At 49.2% G+C, this 18683-nt stretch overlaps 1 protein-coding gene across 9 annotated transcripts in view; it reads left to right on the forward strand.

Annotated features, from left to right (window-relative positions):
• TNXB (tenascin XB) overlaps window positions 1-18683 on the forward strand; it is a 63037-nt gene that overhangs the window by 28909 nt on the left and 15445 nt on the right. The window contains exons 15-20 of one of the 9 annotated variants that reach the window (XM_060163180.1): window positions 2849-3154; window positions 11036-11335; window positions 12631-12918; window positions 13192-13488; window positions 14009-14323; window positions 14449-14772. The exons of 4 other annotated variants lie outside the window; for them this stretch is intronic. In XM_060163180.1, the coding sequence (XP_060019163.1) occupies window positions 2849-3154; window positions 11036-11335; window positions 12631-12918; window positions 13192-13488; window positions 14009-14323; window positions 14449-14772 (1830 nt within the window). Of the gene's footprint in view, window positions 1-2848; window positions 3155-11035; window positions 11336-12630; window positions 12919-13191; window positions 13489-14008; window positions 14324-14448; window positions 14773-15288; window positions 15484-17461; window positions 17759-18683 lie in introns of those variants that run through there. 4 more of the 9 variants (XM_060163174.1, XM_060163175.1, XM_060163176.1 and 1 more) reach the window with 4 other exon arrangements.

Raw genomic sequence — 18683 nt, forward strand, 5'->3', positions numbered from 1 at the left:
GCTTAAATATTCAGAATGTCCATGAGACATTGCCCTCTGCACCAGTGCAGCTGGAAACTTTCTTTACTGCTCATCCAGTGAGTGGTTATAGCAAGGAAGAATGTCCCTTCCACCCGGGTACAGGGCCACTCAGCCACCACAGAGGACCAGCCTGGGCACCTACTCTCCAGAGCCCCAGCGTGAGGGGCCAGATCACAGACAGGCCTCTGGGACCCTCCTGCTAATCTGCCCAGCTTGGCCCCAGCAAGGGGCATCTCTTTTCCCCTTTGTTCACTGAAACAAAGACACAGCTTTTTCAAAAGCAACTTTTAATATAAAGGGGAAGATTTTAAAAAGCAGAGAAACAGGTTTCCAGAGCATGGTTTCTGTACTTCTCAAAGGGACTTGGTTGGCTTAGTTTCCAGAAGCTTCCACTCCCGATTTGTTTTCTTTCTTTAGTCAGCACAGAGAGTAGGGAGAGGGGAAATCCTGAGGTCCTGTCCTGCAGGCCTGAAGTAGCAGGATGGAGGCTCATGCCAGGCCCAGAAAATGTGGCCGAGGTTTTTCCTGGAGCCACCCTCAGTCCATCCATCTGTCCGGGGCAGCCACACTGGTCCCTGGGTAAGGATGGACAGTGTCGGGCACTGACTGAGGCAGTGCAGTAGAGGAAAACTGAATCTTGGAATCGGAGCAACTGAGTTCCATTCCTGGCTTCTCAGCTCTTAGCTGTGCGATGGCGCTCATCATCCGAGCAGGAAGGTGATAGGCAGCTGGAGCCCGCGGAGCTGACCCGGGGCCGGCCCCTGGCACGCAGCGCGTGGTGAACCGCTGCTAGGAGAAGAACTAGCATGCAGCTTTAGAAACATGGCTAACTTGGGAAAGGATTATGCCAAAGGCAGCATAGGGCCTGCGGTACTCATGGGTAGCTATCATTCCACCTTTCCCAGTTAAGCCAGACCACCAATGATAAGGCTTGATGGTGAGGGACAGTTTCTCTCTCTCATGGAAAGAAGTACAGAGACACAGGAAACGGATGCTAAAGGAACCAGCAGAGCTAGAAGGCAAATGAAATGAAACACAACGCATGCGTGGCCTGGCACCTGTACCTGGGAGAAGCTCAGTATGTGATGGTTGTTCTGGCCCACCTTCAGCTGCCTGCATCCCTGCCCTCCCCACTCAGACTTATTGCTATCCTCCTGAGGCCTCAACTCCAGCCTGGCCACACCACACGGCTGGTGGGATCTTAGTTCCCCGGCCAGGGATTGAACCCGTGCCCCCTACAGTGGAAGCGTGGAGCCCTAACAACTGGACCACCAGGGAAGTCCCATGCCAGCCTGTTTTTTTTTTTTTTTTTTTTGTGGTACGTGGGCCACTTACCATTGTGGTCTCTCCCGTAGCGGAGCATAGGCTCCAGATGCACAGGCCCAGCGGCCGTGGCTCACAGGCCCAGCCGCTCTGCGGCATGTGGGATCTTCCCAGACCGGGGCACGAACCCATGTGCCCTGCATCGGCAGGCGGACTCTCAACTACTGCGCCACCAGGGAAGCCCCCAGCCTGTTTTTAAAGCAGGTTTTATCAGTACAGAGCCTAGTCTTGTCCTCCCACAGGAGCCAGAGAAACAAGCTCTTGGGAACCCCACTCACCCAGCTACCCCTCTGCCAGTTGCCTCTTGGGACCACCTTCCAGGCTGGTCACTAATGAGCAGGGCTTCCCAGACTCAGCTCATTCTGGGGCAATGGGGACCAGCAGGTCCTGAGCTTGGCCTTTTCCAGACGTGCAGACCATTCATTCATTTAACAAACATTTGTGGAGCACCCACTGGGTGCCAGTGCTGGGGACACAGCAGCGAACAAGGCAAAGCTCCTGCTGAGAGCTCACATTCTGTCAGAGGGAGACAGGCACCAAACTGCACAAATATGTCAGTGAGACCGTATGTGACGGTGACAAGAGCTGGGGAGAAGAGCAAAGCCCAGTAGGTGAGATGGTGAGTGGGCGGGAAGCAGGCAGGAAAGGGCCTCCCTGAGAAAAGGACCTGCAGGAGGGAGAGGACAAGCCACGCAGGCCTCTGGGGAAGAGCATCCGGAGCAGAGGGAAGGTGCCTGAATGTCTGTGGACCAGTGAGGAAAGTTTTGGAATGGGGAGGGTGATGTGAGAGATAAACAGGTGGGGCCTTGGAGGTCATTGTAAGGACCTGTTTTTTTCTCTGAGTGAGATGGAAGCCATTGCGGGAACAGACTCTGACTAATGTGTTAACAGTGGGGAACAGAGCAAAGGGGATGAGGGTGGAGGAGGGAGGGGATTTAGGAGACTGTGCTATAGTCCAGTAAGAGCATGTGTGCTTAGGGATGGTGGCGGTGGAGTTGGGGAGGGGGAAGGGGGTCAGCTTCTGAAGGTGGTGCGGACAGGATTTCCTCGCAGGCCGGCTGAGGGGTGGAAGGAGGACTCAGGGATGGCTCGGAGAATGAAGCTGTGGTTTTGCTGGGGAGGGAGCAGGTGTGGCAGCAGCCCCTGAGCTCGGTTTTGGACTTGCTGAGTTTGAGACATCAGTTAGGCACCCAAGGAAGACGCTGAGCAAACACAAGTCTGGGGCCCAGCAGGGAGGTCTGGAAGGGAGGTCTTTGGAGCCAGAGATGCACAGATGGAACTTCAGCCACTTTCCCAGGATCTCAGTGGTGGCTGACACCCCTCCCCGCAAGCACAGCCCCGGATTCTGGCAGGGATTTAGTGAAGGGTTGTTGGCCAGACAGATGTCGCCAATCAGTGTAGTCTTACATCAGAACCACCCGGTGGGCACCACAAAAACAACACACATGTTACTACAAGGGGAAGAGGGGCTTTTCCTAACAGCCTCCCACCATCTCTATCTCAGCTCCACAACCAGAAGAGACTCCCGCAGCCACCGAGCCCCCCCGGGAGCCACGTCTCGGGGAGCTGACAGTGACAGATGTGACCCCCAGCTCCGTGGGCCTTGCATGGACAGTCCCTGAGGGCCAGTGTGACTCCTTCGTGGTCCAGTACAAGGACAGGGACGGGCAGCCCCAGGCGGTGCCTGTGGCCGCAGACCAGCGAGAGGCCACTGTCCCCGGCCTGGAGCCTGCACGCAAATACAAGATGAACTTGTACGGGCTACATGGTGGGCAGCGCGTGGGCCCCCTCTCTGTGGTAGCCATGACTGGTGAGTCCCACCCCTGGTTACCCGGGGCCACCCCCTCCCCTAGCCTCTCTCTCAGGTCCTGCCTCAGTGGCCCCTGCAGGTCCTCCCCAGTCTATTACCTGAGCCCTTGGCTCCTCTCCTGAGCTGGAACCTTGCCTACCCTCCAGTCTCCACCTCCACTCTGTCTCCTCCCCCAGGCAGGATTGTCTTCCTCCCATCTGACCTGAGTCTAGCCAAACGCTGTCTCCCTGACTGTCCACAACTGTTTCCTTCCCTCTCTTTACAACCTGCTGTGACTTGGACCCAGCTACCACCTCCCCCTGCTGCCCTTTTTCATTGGGGTTAAAGAACACACATCCCTTGAATCTCTTCTCAGGGGCGCTCAGCGCCCTGGCCTGAGCTGTGTTCCCTTCTGGCCAAGCCAGAATCTCGCTCCCTCAGGGAAGCGGCCCTTGCTCGTGGCTCCCAGCCTCTCCCGCCCCTCATGCTTCCTGGGCACAGGTTGCCACCAGTTTTGTGCTATGGTGTCTGGTGAGACCAGTGAACCCCTTTCAGAGCAATGTCTTAAAATCCATAAAGTAAAACACATAGGATTACAAAGGTAACCAATTCTATTGATTAACCGATTATCAAAAATATTTTAAAACTCGAATTTATGATTCAGTAATACAGGAACTTCATCATTAGTTCATTAAATAGCAAGACTTAGTGGCATGTTTAATAACCTACCCACATTTAGAAGCAGTGATGAGTGTAAAGAGTATTTTTTTTTAATTTTTGAATTTTATTTTATCTTTTTATACAGCAGGTTCTTATTAGTTATCCAATTTATACATATTAGTGTATACATGTCAATCCCAATCTCCCAGTTCATCCCACCACCACCACCACCACCCCCGCCACTTTCCCCCCTTGGTGTCCATACATTTGTTCTCTACATCTGTGTCTCAACTTCTGCCCTGCAAACCGGTTCATCTGCACCATTTCTCTAGGTTCCACATATATGCGTTAATATACAATATTTGTTTTTCTCTTTCTGACTTACTTCACTCTGTATGACAGACTCTAGGTCCATCCACGTCTCCACAAATCACCCAATTTCGTTCTTTCTTACGGCTGAGTAATATTCCATTGTATATATGTACCACATCTTCTTTATCATTTGTTGATGGGCCTTTAGGCTGCTTCCATGACCTGGCTATTGTAAATAGTGCTGCAATGAACATTGGGGTGCATGTGTCTTTTTGAATTATGGTTTTCTCATATACTGGATATATGCCCAGTAGTGGGATTTCTGGGTCATATGGTAATTCTATTTTTAGTTTTTTAAGGAACCTCCATACTGTTCTCCATAGTGGCTGTATCAGTTTACATTCTTACCAACAGTGCAAGAGGGTTCCCTTTTCTCCACACCCTTTCCAGCATTTGCTGTTTATAGATTTTCTGATGATGCCCATTCTAACTGGTGTGAGGTGATACCTCATTGTAGTTTTGACTTGCATTTCTCTAATAATTAGTGATGTTGAGCAGCTTTTCATGTGCTTCTTGGCCATCTGTATGTCTTCTTTGGAGAAATGTCTATTTAGTTCTTCTGCCCATTTTTGGACTGGGTTGTTTGTTTTTTTAATATTGAGCTGCATGAGCTGTTTATATATTTTGGAGATTAATCCTTTGTCCATTGATTCGTTTGCAAATATTTTCTCCCATTCTGAGGGTTGTCTTTTTGTCTTGTTTGTAGTTTTCTTTGCTTTGCAAAAGCTTTTAAGTTTCATTAGGTCCCATTTGTTTATTTTTGTTTTTATTTCCATTACTCTACGAGGTGGATCAAAAAAGATCTTGCTGTGATTTATGTCAAAGAGTGTTTTCCTCTAAGAGTTTGATAGTGTCCAGTCTTACATTTAGGTCTCTAATCCATTTTGAGTTTATTTTTGTGTATGGTGTTAGGGAGTGTTCTAATTTCATTCTTTTACATGTAGCTGTCCAGTTTTCCCAGCACCACTTATTGAAGAGACTGTCTTTTCTCCATTATATATCCTTGCCTCCTTTGTCATAGGTTAGTTGACCACAGGTGCATGGGTTTATCTCTGGGCTTTCTATCCTGTTCCATTGATCTATATTTCTGTTTTTGTGCCAGTACCATATTGTCTTGATTACTGTAGCTTTGTAGTATCATCTGAAGTCAGGGGGTCTGATTCCTCCAGTTATGTTTTTTTCCCTCAAGACTGCTTTGGCTATTCGGGGTCTTTTGTGGTTCCATACAAATTTTAAGATTTTTTTGTTCTAGTTCTGTAAAAATGCCTTTGGTAATTTGATAGGGATTTCACTGAATCTGTAGATTGCTTTGGTAGTAGAGTCATTTTCACAATATTGATTCTTCCAATCCAATAACATGGTATATCTCTCCATCTGTTTGTATTATCTTTAATTTATTTCATCAGTGTCTTATAGTCTTCTGCATACAGGTCTTTTGTCTCCCTAGGTAGGTTTATTCCTAGGTGTCTTATTCTTTTTGTTACAGTGGTAAATGGGAGTGTTTCCTTAATTTCTCTTTCAGATTTTTCATCATTAGTGTATCGAATGCAAGAGATTTCTGTGCATTAATTTTGTATCCTGCATCTTTACCAAATTCATTTATTAGCTCTAGTAGATTTCTGGTGGCATCTTTAGGATTCCCTATGTATAGTATCATGTCATCTGCAAACAGTGACAGTTTTACTTCTTCTTTTCCAATGTGTATTCCTTTTATGTCTTTTTCTTCTCTGATTGCCATGGCTAGGACTTCAAAAACTATGTTGAATAATAGTGGTGAGAGTGGACATCCTTGTCTTGTTCCTGATCTTAGAGGAAACGCTTTCAGTTTTTCACCATTGAGAATGTTTGCTGTGGGTTTGTCGTATATGGCCTTTATTATGTTGAGGTAGGTTACCTCTATGTCCACTTTCTGGAGAGTTTTTATCATAAATGGGTGTTGAATTTTGTCAAAAGCTTTTTCTGCATCTATTGAGATGATCATATGGTTTTTATTCTTCAGTTTGTTAATACGGTGTATCACATTGATTGATTTGCGTGTATTGAAGAATCCTTGCATCCCTGGGATAAATCCCACTTGATCATGGTGTATGATCCTTTTAATGTGTTGTTGGATTCTGTTTTGCTAGTATTTTGTTGAGGATTTTTGCATCTGTATTCATCAGTGATATTGGTCTGTAATTTTCTTTTTGTAGCATCTTTGTCTGGTTTTGGTATCAGGGTGATGGTGGCCTCATAGAATGAGTTTGGGAGTGTTCCTTCCTCTGCAACTTTTGGAAGAGTTTGAGAAGGGTGGGTGTTAGCTCTTCTCTAAATGTTTGATAGAATTCACATGTGAAGCCATCTGGTCCTGGACTTTTGTTTGTTATAAGATTTTTAATCACAGTTTCAATTTCATTACTTGTGATTGGTCAGTTCATATTTTCTATTTCTTCCTGGTTCAGTCTTGGAAGGTTATACCTTTCTAAGAATTTGTCCATTTCTTCCAGGTTGTCCATTTTATTGGCATAGAGTTGCTTATAGTAGTCTCTTAGGATGCTTTGTATTTCTGCAGTGTCTGTTGTAACTTCTCCTTTTTCATTTCTAATTTTATTGATTTGAGTCCTCTCCCTCTTTTTCTTTTTTTTTAAATATTTAATTTTATTTATTTTTGACTGGGTTGGGTTTTTGTTGCTGCGCGCGGGCTTTCTCCAGTTGCCGTGAGCAGGGACTACTCTTGTTGCAGTGCACGGGCTTCTCACTGTGGTGGATTCTCTTGTTGCGGAGCATGGGCTCTAGGCATGCGAGCTTCAGTAGTTGTGGCACGCGGGCTCTAGAGCGCAGGCTCAGTAGTTGTGGTGCATGGGCTTAGTTGCTCCATGGCATGTGGGATCTTCCTGGACCAGGGATCAAACCCGTGTCCCCTGCATTGGCAGGCAGATTCTCAACCACTGTGCCACCAGGGAAGTCCCACCAGTCTATTCTGTATGTCCCTGATTCTCTTTCTGTTTCATAGATAAGTTCATTTGTGTCATATTTTATTTTGTTTTTTTTAACATCTTTATTGGAGTATAATTGTTTTACAATGGTATGTTAGTTTCTGCTTTATAACAAAGTGAATCAGTTATACATATACATATGTTCCCATATCTTTTCCCTCTTTCATCCCCCCCCCTCCCACCCTCCCTATCCCACCCCTCTAGGTGGTCACAAACCACCTAGCTGATCTCCCTGTGCTATGCAGCTGCTTCCCACTAGCTATCTATTTTATGTTTGGTAGTGTATATATGTCCATGCCACTCTCTCACTTTGTCACAGTTTACCCTTCCCCCTCCCCATATCCTCAAGTCCCTTCTCTAGTAGTTTCCCTCTTTTTCTTGATGAGTCTGGCTAATGGTTTATCAATTTGTTTATCTTCTCAAAGAACCATCTTTTAGTTTTATTGATCTTTGCTATTGTTTTCTTTGTTTCTATTTCATTTATTTCTGCTCTGATCTTTATGATTTCTTTCCTTCTACTAACTTTGGGCTTTGTTTGTTCTTTCTCTAGTTCCTTCAGGTGTACGGTTAGAGTTTTTATTTGAGATTTTTCTTGTTTCTTGAGGTAGGCTTTTATTGCTATAAACTTCCCTCTTAGAATTGCTTTTGCTGCATCCCATAGGTTTTGGATAGTCATGTTTTCATTGTAATTTGTCTCTAGGTTTTTTTTGATTTCTTCTTTGATTTCTTCAGTGATCTCTTGGTTATTTAGTAACGTATTGTTTAGCCTCCATGTGTTTGTGTTTTTAAAATTTTTTTCCCTGTAATTGATTTCTAATCTCATAGTGTTGTGGTCAGAAAAAATGCTTGATATGGGGCTTCCCATATCAAGCATGAACCCGGGGCACCGGGTTCGTGCCCCAGTCTGGGAAGATCCCACATGCCGCGGAGTGGCTGGGCCCATGAGCCATGGCCGCTGAGCCTGTGCGTCCGGAGCCTGTGCTCCGCAACGGGGGAGGCCACAGCAGTGAGAGGCCCGCATGCCGCAAAAAAAAAAAAAAAATGCTTGATATGAGATCAGTTTTCTTAAATTTACTGAGGCTTGATTTGTGACCCAAGATGTGATCTATACTGGAGAAGGTTCCGTGTGCACTTGAGAAGAAAGTGTAATCTGCTGTTTTTGGATGGAATGTCCTATAAATATCAATTAAATCTATCTGGTCTATTGTGCCATTTAAAGCTTGTGTTTCCTTATTAATTTTCTGTGTGGCTGATCTGTCCATTGGTGTAAGTGAGGTGTTAAAGTCCCCCACTATTATTGTGTTACTGTCGATTTCCTCTCTTACAGCTGTTAGCAGTTGCCTTATGTATTGAGGTGCTCCTATGTTGGGTGCATATATATTTATAATTGTTACATCTTCTTCTTGGATTGATCCCTTGATCATTATGTAGTGTCCTTCCTTGTCTCATGTAACATTCTTTATTTTAAAGTCTATTTTATCTGATATGAGTATTGCTACTCCAGCTTTCTTTTGATTTCCATTTGCATGGAATATCTTTTTCCATCCCCTCACTTTTAGACTGTATGTGTCCCTAGGTCTGAAGTGGGTCTCTTATAGACAGTATATATATGGGTCTTGTTTTTGTATCCATTCAGCGAGCCTGTGTCTTTTGGTTGGAGCATTTAATCCATTCACATGTAAGGTAATGTACATTCCTATGTACATATGTTCCTATGTACATATGTATGTTCCTATGACCATTTTCTTAATTGTTTTGGGTTTGTTTTTGTAGGTCCTTTTTTTCTCTTGTGTTTCCCACTTAGAGAAGTTCCTTTAGCATTTGTTGTAGAGCTGGTTTGGTGGTGCTGAATTCTCTTAGCTTTTGCTTGTCTGTAAAGCTTTTGATTTCTCCATCGAATCTGAATGAGATCCTTGCCGGGTAGAGTAATCTTTGTTGTAGGTTCTTCCCTTTCATCACTTTAAATATGTCATACCACCCCCATCTGGCTTGTAGAGTTTCTGCTGAGAAATCAGCTGTTAACCTTATGGGAGTTCCCTTGTATGTTATTTGTCGTTTTTCCCTTGCTGCTTTCAATAATTTTTCTTTGTCTTTAGTTTTTGCCAATTTGATTACTATGTGTCTCGGCGTGTTTCTCCTTGGGTTTATCCTCTATGGGATTCTCTGCGCTTCCTGGACTTGGGTGGCTCTTTCCTTTCCCATGTTAGGGAAGTTTTTGACTATAATCTCTTCAAATATTTTCTTGGGTCCTTTCTCTCTCTCTTCTCCTTCTGGGACTCCTATAATGCAAATGTTGTTGCGTTTAATGTTGTCCCAGAGGTCTCGTAGGCTGTCTTCACTTCTTTTCATTCTTTTTTCTTTATTCTGTTCAGCAGCAGTGAATTCCACCATTCTGTCTTCAGGTCACTTATCCTTTCTCTGCCTCAGTTATCCTGCTGTTGATTCCTTCTAGTGTAGTTTTCATTTCAGTTATTGTATTGCTCATCTCTGTTTGTTGTTCTTTAATTCTTCTATGTCTTTGTTAAACATTTCGTGCATCTTCTCCATCTTTGCCTCCATTCTTTTCCCGAAGTCCTGGATCATCTTCACTATCATTATTCTGAATTCTTTTTCTGGAAGGTTGCCTATCTCCACTTCATTCAGTTGTTTTTCTAGTGTTTTATCTTGTTCCTTCATCTACATAGCCCTCTGCCTTTTCGTCTTGTCTATCTTTCTGTGAATGTGGTTTTTGTTCCACAGGCTGCAGGATTGTAGCTCTTCTTGCTTCTGCTATCTGCCCTCTGGTAGATGAGGCTATCTAAGAGGCTTGTGCAAGTTTCCTGATGGGAGGGACTGGTGGTGGGTAGAACTGGGTGTTGCTCTGGTGGGCAGAGCTCAGTAAAACTTTAATCCACTTGTCTGCTGATGGGTGGGGCTGGGTTCCTTCCCTGTTGGTTGTTTGGCCTGAGGCGGCCCAGCACTGGAGCCTACCCGGCTCTTTGGTGGGGCTAATGGTGGACTCCGGGAAGGGTTATGCCAGGAAGTACTTCCCAGAACTTCTGCTGCCAGTGTCCTTGTCCTCATGGTGAGCCACAGCCACCCCCGGCCTCTGCAGGAGACCCTCCAACACTAGCAGGTAGGTCTGCTTCAGTCTCCTATGGGGTCACTGCTCCTTCTCCGAGGTCCCAATGTGCACACTACTTTGTGCGTGCCCTCCAAGAGTGGAGTCTCTGTTTCCCCCAGTCCTGTCGAAGTCCTGCAATCAAATCCCACTAGCCTTCAAAGTCTGATTCTCTGGGAATTCCTCCTCCCATTGCCCGACCCCCAGTTTGGGAAGCCTGACGTGGGGCTCAGAACCTTCACTCCAGTAGGTGGACTTCTGTGGTATAAGTGTTCTCCAGTTTGTGAGTCACCCACCCAGCAGTTAATGGGATTTGATTTTATTGTGATTGCGCCCCTCTACCGTCTCATTGTGGCTTCTCCTTTGTCTTTGGATGTGGGGTATCTTTTTTGGTGAGTTCCAGTGTCTTCCTGTCGATGATTGTTCATCAGTTAGTTGTGACTCTGGTGCTCTTGCAAGAGAGAGTGAGCTCACGTCCTTCTACTCCGCCATCTTGAACCAATCTCTGTAAAGGGTATTTTGAAGTTTCTGCAGTAATTTTAAGGTGATGTGACAATCTCTATGATTCCTATTGGTGACAGGGTTACAAGCACTGCTAGTACCACCGTGGTTGGTTTCCTATATTCATCATTGAAAGAAATGCTACATTTCACTTAGAGATCAGTGCAAAAGAGATGTAACTGTTTCCCATCTCAGTTCAAAGCCCTCTAACGCCCTCGGAGCCCAGCAGCCCTGTGAGGGGGGATTTCTCCCGCCAGAGGTCTCAGCCATGTTCTTTGTCCTCCTGGATCCTAGCTCCGCTCTCTCCAGCCCCGGGCACAGAGCGCCCCCTTGAGCCACGTCTGCGGGAGCTGACAGTGACGGACGTGACCCCGGACTCCGTGGGCCTCTCCTGGACAGTCCCTGAGGGTGAATTCGACTCCTTCGTGGTCCAGTACAAGGACAGGGACAGGCAGCCCCAGGCGGTGCCTGTGGCTGCAGACCAGCGTGAGGTCACCATCGCCGGCCTGGAGCCCGACAGGAAGTACAAGTTCCTGCTCTTTGGGATCCAGGACGGGAAACGCCACAGCCCAGTCTCTGTGGAGGCAAAGACAGGTGAGAGGGACCCCCACGAAGCTGAGCCTGAGGCCCCAGCCCTGCTGCCCTTCCTCACGCTGCCCTATCACCTCTCCCTTCCGCCGGGTCTCCGCTTCATCGACCTCTTCCGTTTTATTTGAAAAGCCACGTTGCCTGCCCCGATCCCAGGCAGATGAGAACCAGGAAAATGGGGCCAGTTCCTGGATCAGTTTCCCCTGCTGACTTTTCCCCTCTTCTCATAATTCCTACTTCTATTGAACGGGGAAGCCTGCTTCAGACCCCTTCCTGGAAGGTGGAACAGGAGAAACAGCAGGGCTAGATACGGGGGAGGGAGCCAGGAGCCGTTCCACCTCCCTTGGCCTGTGAGTCCTCAGCCCTGTGTAGCCATCACCTCCTGAGGAGTCTTCCCTCTGACTCTCACCCAGTTTCCCACCTACTGGCCCAGACACACTGGGTCCCATATCTGCCTCCCCAGAGGGACCCCTTTCTTCCTCTGCCCTCTTCCTGGAGCTTCAGAAACTGGGGACCAGCGGAGCCCAAGACTGGCTGCGCAGCCAGACCCAGTCAGGCCCAGCCCAGCTGTGCCCCTGTCCTGGGTTTTGGTCCAGGCACTCCCCTGCCCCTGGGGGCTCCCTGTTGCCAGCAAACTCTCACAATAACAATGCCGTCAGCATCCTTGCTGTCCAAGAAGTCAGAAGGCCAGCTCCTTCTCAGGCCTCGGGATGGCCTCTTGGGCAGATACCAGATCCTTCTCCCGTCTGAGCTCCCCTTCTTCTCCCCATACCCGCCTCACACATAGGCAGCCCCCACTCCTCCACTGGGTCCTATGAGGGTCACCTCCATCGTAATACCTTACCTCCCCACCAGCTGTCTGCCCCCATCAGGGATCCTGTTCCCCCTCTGACATCCCCAGGACCCTTGGATTTCCCCAGGGAGCAGTCAGATCACAAAGAGTGGGTTCCTTGGCCAAAGGAAATAAGCAGACCAAGCCTGTGATAAGCTGCACCCTGCTAAGGAAATAGTCTCTATTAGGTGCTTAGAGCCTGGACAGCAAGAGGAATAAGATAAACAGCTAGCTAGGGAATCTCTTCTCCCAGAGATGCCTCAGGACAGAAGACCCCTCCCTGCGCTGGTTAAGTGGACAGAGGCAGGGCCAGTTGGGGATGCTGGCAGGCATGGGAGGGTGATGGAAATATTGGGAGGAAGCACTGATCATTTGGGCAGTTCTGGGTTTTTCCATTCTCCAGTGGGAGGCAGTCAAGGAGTCGTTTTGGAAAAAAAAAATAAACACAAGAACCTTTCCTCTCTGTCAGTTGCTCGAGGTGACACCAGCCCAGGAGCCCCACCCCGCCTCGGGGAGCTGTGGGTGACAGACCCCACCCCAGACTCACTGCGCCTCTCCTGGACAGTCCCCGAGGGCCACTTTGACTCCTTTGTGGTCCAGTTCAAGGACAGGGACGGGCCCCGGGTGGTGCCTGCAGAGGGCCACGAGCGCTCAGTCACCATCGGCCCTCTGGACGCCAGCCGCAAGTACAGATTCCTCCTCTACGGCCTCCTGGGCAAGAGGCGCCGTGGCCCCCTCACCGCCGAGGGCACCACAGGTGAGGGCAGCCCCTGCAGGGGGGCATCTCTGATCTGGAGGCCAGGGGAAGGTCCTGTGGTCAGTTACGGTGGCTACCATCACGGTTGTTGTTTGGCTCCAGCTGTTGTGGCTGGGATCCAGTGCCCCCTCTCCTTGCACAAGCCGGAAGATGCTGCCCTGCAGGTTGCAGCCATCGCACAGCCCTGTCTTTAGACCTCTCAGTCCTTCCCTTCAGCATCACCCAGCCTTCAAGAAACAACGCAACCATTTCCTCTCTGTGTTTCCATCTCAGAGACCCGGAGAGCTGTGGACGAGGCTGGAACAAAACCACGTCTGGGGGAGGAGCTGCACGTGACCAGCGTGACATCAGACTCCGTGGGCCTCTCGTGGACGGTCCCTGAGGGCCAGTTTGACTCCTTTGTGGTCCAGTATAAGGACAGAGATGGGCAACCCCAGGTGGTGCCCGTGGAGGGCAGCCTCAGGGAGGTCAGTGTCTCAGGCCTGGGCCCCGCCCGCAGGTACAAGCTGCTGCTCTACGGGCTATTCAAGGGCAAGCGTGTGGGTCCCATCTCCACCGTCGCCGTGACCGGTGAGTGCAGCTGGGGGGACACACTGTGCCTCCTGCCCGCCTGGCTCTCCTGGTCTGGTGGAGACACACGAGTTCAGAGCTCCCTACACTCCTTCTTTTGGGGGAAGGGATCAGCTTCATAGAGGCATAATTTACATACAATAAAATTCACCCATGTTAAGCTCATAATTCAGTGAAACCATTACCACAACAAACATAGAAAACATTGACTCCAGAAGTTTCCCTATGCTCATTTGCAGTCAGTTTCCCCACTCCCAGCTTCTGACAGTCACTAATTGCTTTCTATCATTATAGTTTTTCCTTTTTAAGCTTTTCCTTTAACAGAATCATACAGTACACAGTTTTTTGTGTTTTTCTTACACTTAACGTAATGCTTTTGAAATTCATCACTGTGTATCAGTAGTTGGTCCTTTTTATTACTGACCTCTTGTCTTCACCTCCTCCCCTCCTTCCATCCTCTTGGAGAGTCTTGGTGCAGTGACAAACCAGTCACCCATCTCTACCTGTCTCTCTGAACCAGCCCCCAGGGAAGAAGTCGAAGCTGAGACTGAGGCCCCCAGCCCTCCAGCATCTGAGCCCCGTCTGGGGGAGGTGACTGTGGAGGAGGGCACCCCACACACCCTGCATCTCTCCTGGACCGTGATTGAGGGAGAATTTGACTCCTTTGAGGTCCAGTACACAGACGAGGAGGGGAAACTCCAAGTAGTCCATTTAGGGGGCAACCAGAATGACATCACCCTCTCTGGCCTGGAATCCGACCACAGATACCTGGTGAGCCTGTACGGTCTCCACGATGGGCAGCGTGTGGGTCCTGTGCACGTCGAGGCCCTGACAGGTGAGCAAAAGAACTCTGCCCACTCGGCTTCCTTCCAGGTGGCTGTGAGGGCCCGGAGGAGGGCAGAGTCCCCGTGGACACTGTGCCCGTCTCTCAGGTCCTTCTCTCTCCATGTCTGTGTTCAGCCCCAAATGAGGAAGAGAATGAACCTTCAGAATCTCCCTCTACCACCCCTGAGCCTCACGTCACGCCTCGCCTGGGGGAGCTGGCAGTGACAGACGCCACCCCCGAATCCCTGAGCCTCTCCTGGACCATTCCCGAGGGCCAGTTTGACCACTTCCTGATCCAGTACAAGAACGGGGACGGACAGCCCAAGGCTGTGAGGGTGCCAGGGCACCAGGACGGGGTCACCATCTCGGGCCTGGAGCCAGACCACAAGTACAAGATGAACCTGTACGGCTTCCATGACAGCCAGCGCATGGGCCCTGTCTCTGTCATCGGGGTGACAAGTGAGTGGATGGTGGAAGCCCTAGGGTGGGACCTCGTGGGAGGATCACCCTCTCTCAGGTGATGGGTGAGTGGGGTGCAGGAAGCCCCTCTACTCGAGGCTGAGCCATGGTGCCCTGTGTGCCTCTTCCAGGCTCCCTGAGGACCAGTGTGTCCCCCTGGGCAGGGAAGGGCCTCTGTGAGCCATGCTGGTGGCTGCCCTGGTCCCCCACAGCTGACCCCGGAGGCTCCAGGCATGTTTATGAGATGTCAGCTGAACAGGACCACCCAGCCCCAAGGACGGGCTTCTCTGAACTGACTTCAGGGCCCAGAGCCGGGGCCAAGCCTTGGGAGGAGACCTAAGGACATCACCTGGGACCCTTCCTCACCCTCTCTGTGTCTCTCCTTCTCTGATGCAGAGGAAGACACCCCCAGCTCCACAGAACCCAGCACAGAGGCCTCGGAGGCCCCCGAGGAGCCCCTCCTGGGGGAGCTGACGGTGACGGGATCCTCCCCGGACTCGCTGAGCCTCTCCTGGACCGTCCCCCAGGGCCACTTTGACTCCTTCACCATCCAGTACAAGGGCAGGGACGGGCCCCAGGTGGTGCGTGTCGGGGGCGAGGAGAGTGAGGTGACCGCTGGGGGCCTGGAGCCCGGGCGCAAGTACAAGATGCACCTGTACGGCCTGCACGGGGGGCGGCGTGTGGGCCCCGTGTCCACTGTGGGCGTGACCGGTGAGTGAGGGCCCTCGGGATGAGGTCTCAGGAAAGGTCTGATAGTAGAGCCTCTTGAGCGTCTTCCACTGAAGACCCAGGACCCTAAAACTCCTGAACCTCTAACCCATCCATTGTCCATTCAACACCTCAGGACAGGTGTGATCTGGGGGCAGGAAGAACGAGTTCCAGGGAAGTGCTTTGCCCATTTGAGAGAGGCCGTTGGGGACTGAAGCCTCCAAGTCAGTCATGCACTGACCTGTTTGTGGCTCTCTGCTTTGCCTGGGAACTCTGAAAAGAGCTCTTTTTGGGTGTTGGGACAAATGCCATGAAATGCTAATTCTCAACAAGTATTTATTACATAAAATTTCAAACATATACCCAAAGAGAAAGAATAGCATAATGAACTCCCATATGTCAATCACCCCACTTCAACCAAAACTCAACCCCTGGCCAGTCTAGCTCATCCAGACTCCACTCACTTCCCACCCTCCCCGACTAGCATGTTTTCTTTATTAACAGCTTTATTGAGGTATAATTTACATACCATAAAATTCACCTGTTTTAAGTATACAACTTACCAATTTTAGTGTATTTACAGAGTTGTACAACCAGCATCACTTACTAATTTTAGAACTTTTCCATCACCTCAAGAAGAAACCTGGTGTCCAGACCCATTCCCATGCCCAGTTCCGGTCCCCACTAATCTACTTTTTGTCTCTGTAGATTTGCCTTTTCTGGACGCATCATATAACTAGAATCATACAATACGTGTTCTTTTGTGTCTGGCTTCTTTTACCAAGCACGGTTTTTTTGGTTTGTTTTTTGGGGTTTTTTTGGGGTTTTTTTTGCGGTACATGGGCCTCTCACTGCTGTGGCCTCTCCCGTTGCGGAGCACAGGCTCTGGACGCGCAGGCTCAGCGGCCATGGCTCACGGACCCAGCCGCTCCGCGGCACATGGGATCCTCCCGGACCGGGGCACGACCCCGTGTCCCGTGCATCGGCAGGCGGACTCCCAGCCACTGCGCCACCAGGGAAGTCCACCAAGCACATTTTTGAGGTTGATCCATGTTGTAGCATGTAGCAGTACTTCATTCCTTTATAGCCAAATAATATTCCATTGTATGGATATACTGCTGCAATATTTTTAAACTTATTCCATACACTCTTTACTTCATCATTACATTTTTTTTTTTTTTGGCTGCGTTGGGTCTTTGCTGCTGCACGTGGGCTTTCTCTAGTTGCAGCGAGCGGGCTTCGTTGTGCTGCACGGGCTTCTCATTGCGGTGGCTTCTCTTGTTGCAGAGCAGGGACCCTAGGCGCATGGGCTTCAGTAGTTGTGGCACACGGCGTCAGTAGTTGTGTCACAGGGGCTTAGTTGCTCCGTGGCATGTGGAATCTTCCCGGACCAGGGATCAAACCTGTGTCCCCTGCATTGGCAGGTGGATTCTCAACCACTGCACCACCAGGGAAGTCCCCGTTATTACATATTTAAGTGTACTGCTCTTTTCAAAAAGACTGTTTAGAAATAACCATGATACAATGGTTGTACCTTTAAAAATCAGATATCCAGATAGTGCTACAGTTTCCTGATTGTGTCATAATTGTTATTTTGCAATTTGTTGTTGGAATCAGGTCCAAGTAAGAAAGATAGGATGAAATTGGGAGAATTGGGATTTTAAATAGGGTGGTCAGGGAAGGCCCTAAAGGGATGGTGACATTTGAATGAAAGGAAGTGTGAACATGAGCCATGCAGACATCTGGGGAAAGAACATTCAGGAAGAGGGAACAGTCAGTGCAAAGGCCTTGAGGCAATAAGCTGCCTGGCACATTTGATGGACCATAAGGAGGCCACAAAGAGCTTTTGATGCTCATAAGCAGAAATGCATCTTAAGTTAGGCCCACAGAGCTGGCCCAACTTCTGGCCTGAATCCAGGAGAGCAGGGCCTCAACAGTTCCTTCCAGCAACAGGAACGATTCTGTTTGCATCTCTTCCCAGCCCGTAAAGAGGAGCCCCCTGCCAGCCCCCCTTTGAAGCCACAGCTGGGAGAACTGACTGTGACGGACGCCACCCCTGACTCCCTGAGCCTCTTCTGGAACGTCCCCGAGGGCCAGTTTGACCACTTCCTGGTCCAGTACAAGAACGGGGACGGGCAGCCCAAGGCGGTGAGGGTGCCGGGGCACCAGGACGGGGTCACCATCTCGGGCCTGGAGCCAGACCACAAGTACAAGATGAACCTGTACGGCTTCCACAGCGGCCAGCGCGTGGGCCCTGTCTCCACTGTCGGTTTAACTGGTGAGTGTACAATAGGACGCTGGCCCTGCCCTGAGCTGGACTTAGTTTCCCTTTTATTGCCAGTATCCAGGTGTTTTTCTCCCACTGTTTCTGAGACTGAGCCTCCCAGGCTACTGGGAGCAGTTCTGTGCCTGTCTGCACTCCAAGCCTTTGGTGTCACCTTAGCTGTCTCACCCTTTACACGTGGGCTTCTTGAGTCCTTGAAGAGGCAGTGTGCCAGAGAAATAGCACAGACTCAGGCAGACCTGGGGCTGGCCCTAGCCTCAGCCCATTAGAGCTGTGTGACCTCGAGGGAGTCACTCAACCTCTCTGTGCCTCCCTATCCTTATCCATACAGAAGGAATAACCACACCTGTCTGGCAGGGTGGGCGTGAATGTGGCTTGTCTCACACACAATGTTTGGTAACTACAGGCTCCCTCCTTCTGAGGAAGAAGATTAGTTCTTGAAAACCCTTGGGGTGAATTCTTATAATTATCATTGATTTCAGTGGGTACAATTGTATGTGTTCCCCAACCCCCAAACTGATACCCATGTATGCTGTGTCAACATGGGATCCTGCTAACATGGATACTATTACTTCAATAGTGAATATTAGTCATGTGCAACTTAACAAGGCATTTTCTCTTCATTAATTACTCCCTGACATGGCTGTTGGTTGCTTTCGTTAAGCTCTTTTGTAGCTGTTACCCTCTACATGCTTAAAACCTGGTTCCCAAACACAATGGAGTTATGAAACGCGATGATTTTGTAATTCAGCTATTAAGGCAGAATAAAACCTTGTGCAGAACAGAAAAGACAAAAAAAATCTGTGGGCATGATGGGTCATCCCTGCTGTAAGATGGCAAGAGAATTAATACAAGGTCCAAAAGCAACCCATCTACAAAGATGATCTCATGTGGTCTCATCTCTTTGCCCTCAACTGTG

This window comes from Lagenorhynchus albirostris, chromosome 10 (assembly GCF_949774975.1).
Source record: "Lagenorhynchus albirostris chromosome 10, mLagAlb1.1, whole genome shotgun sequence".
NCBI lineage: Eukaryota > Metazoa > Chordata > Mammalia > Artiodactyla > Delphinidae > Lagenorhynchus > Lagenorhynchus albirostris.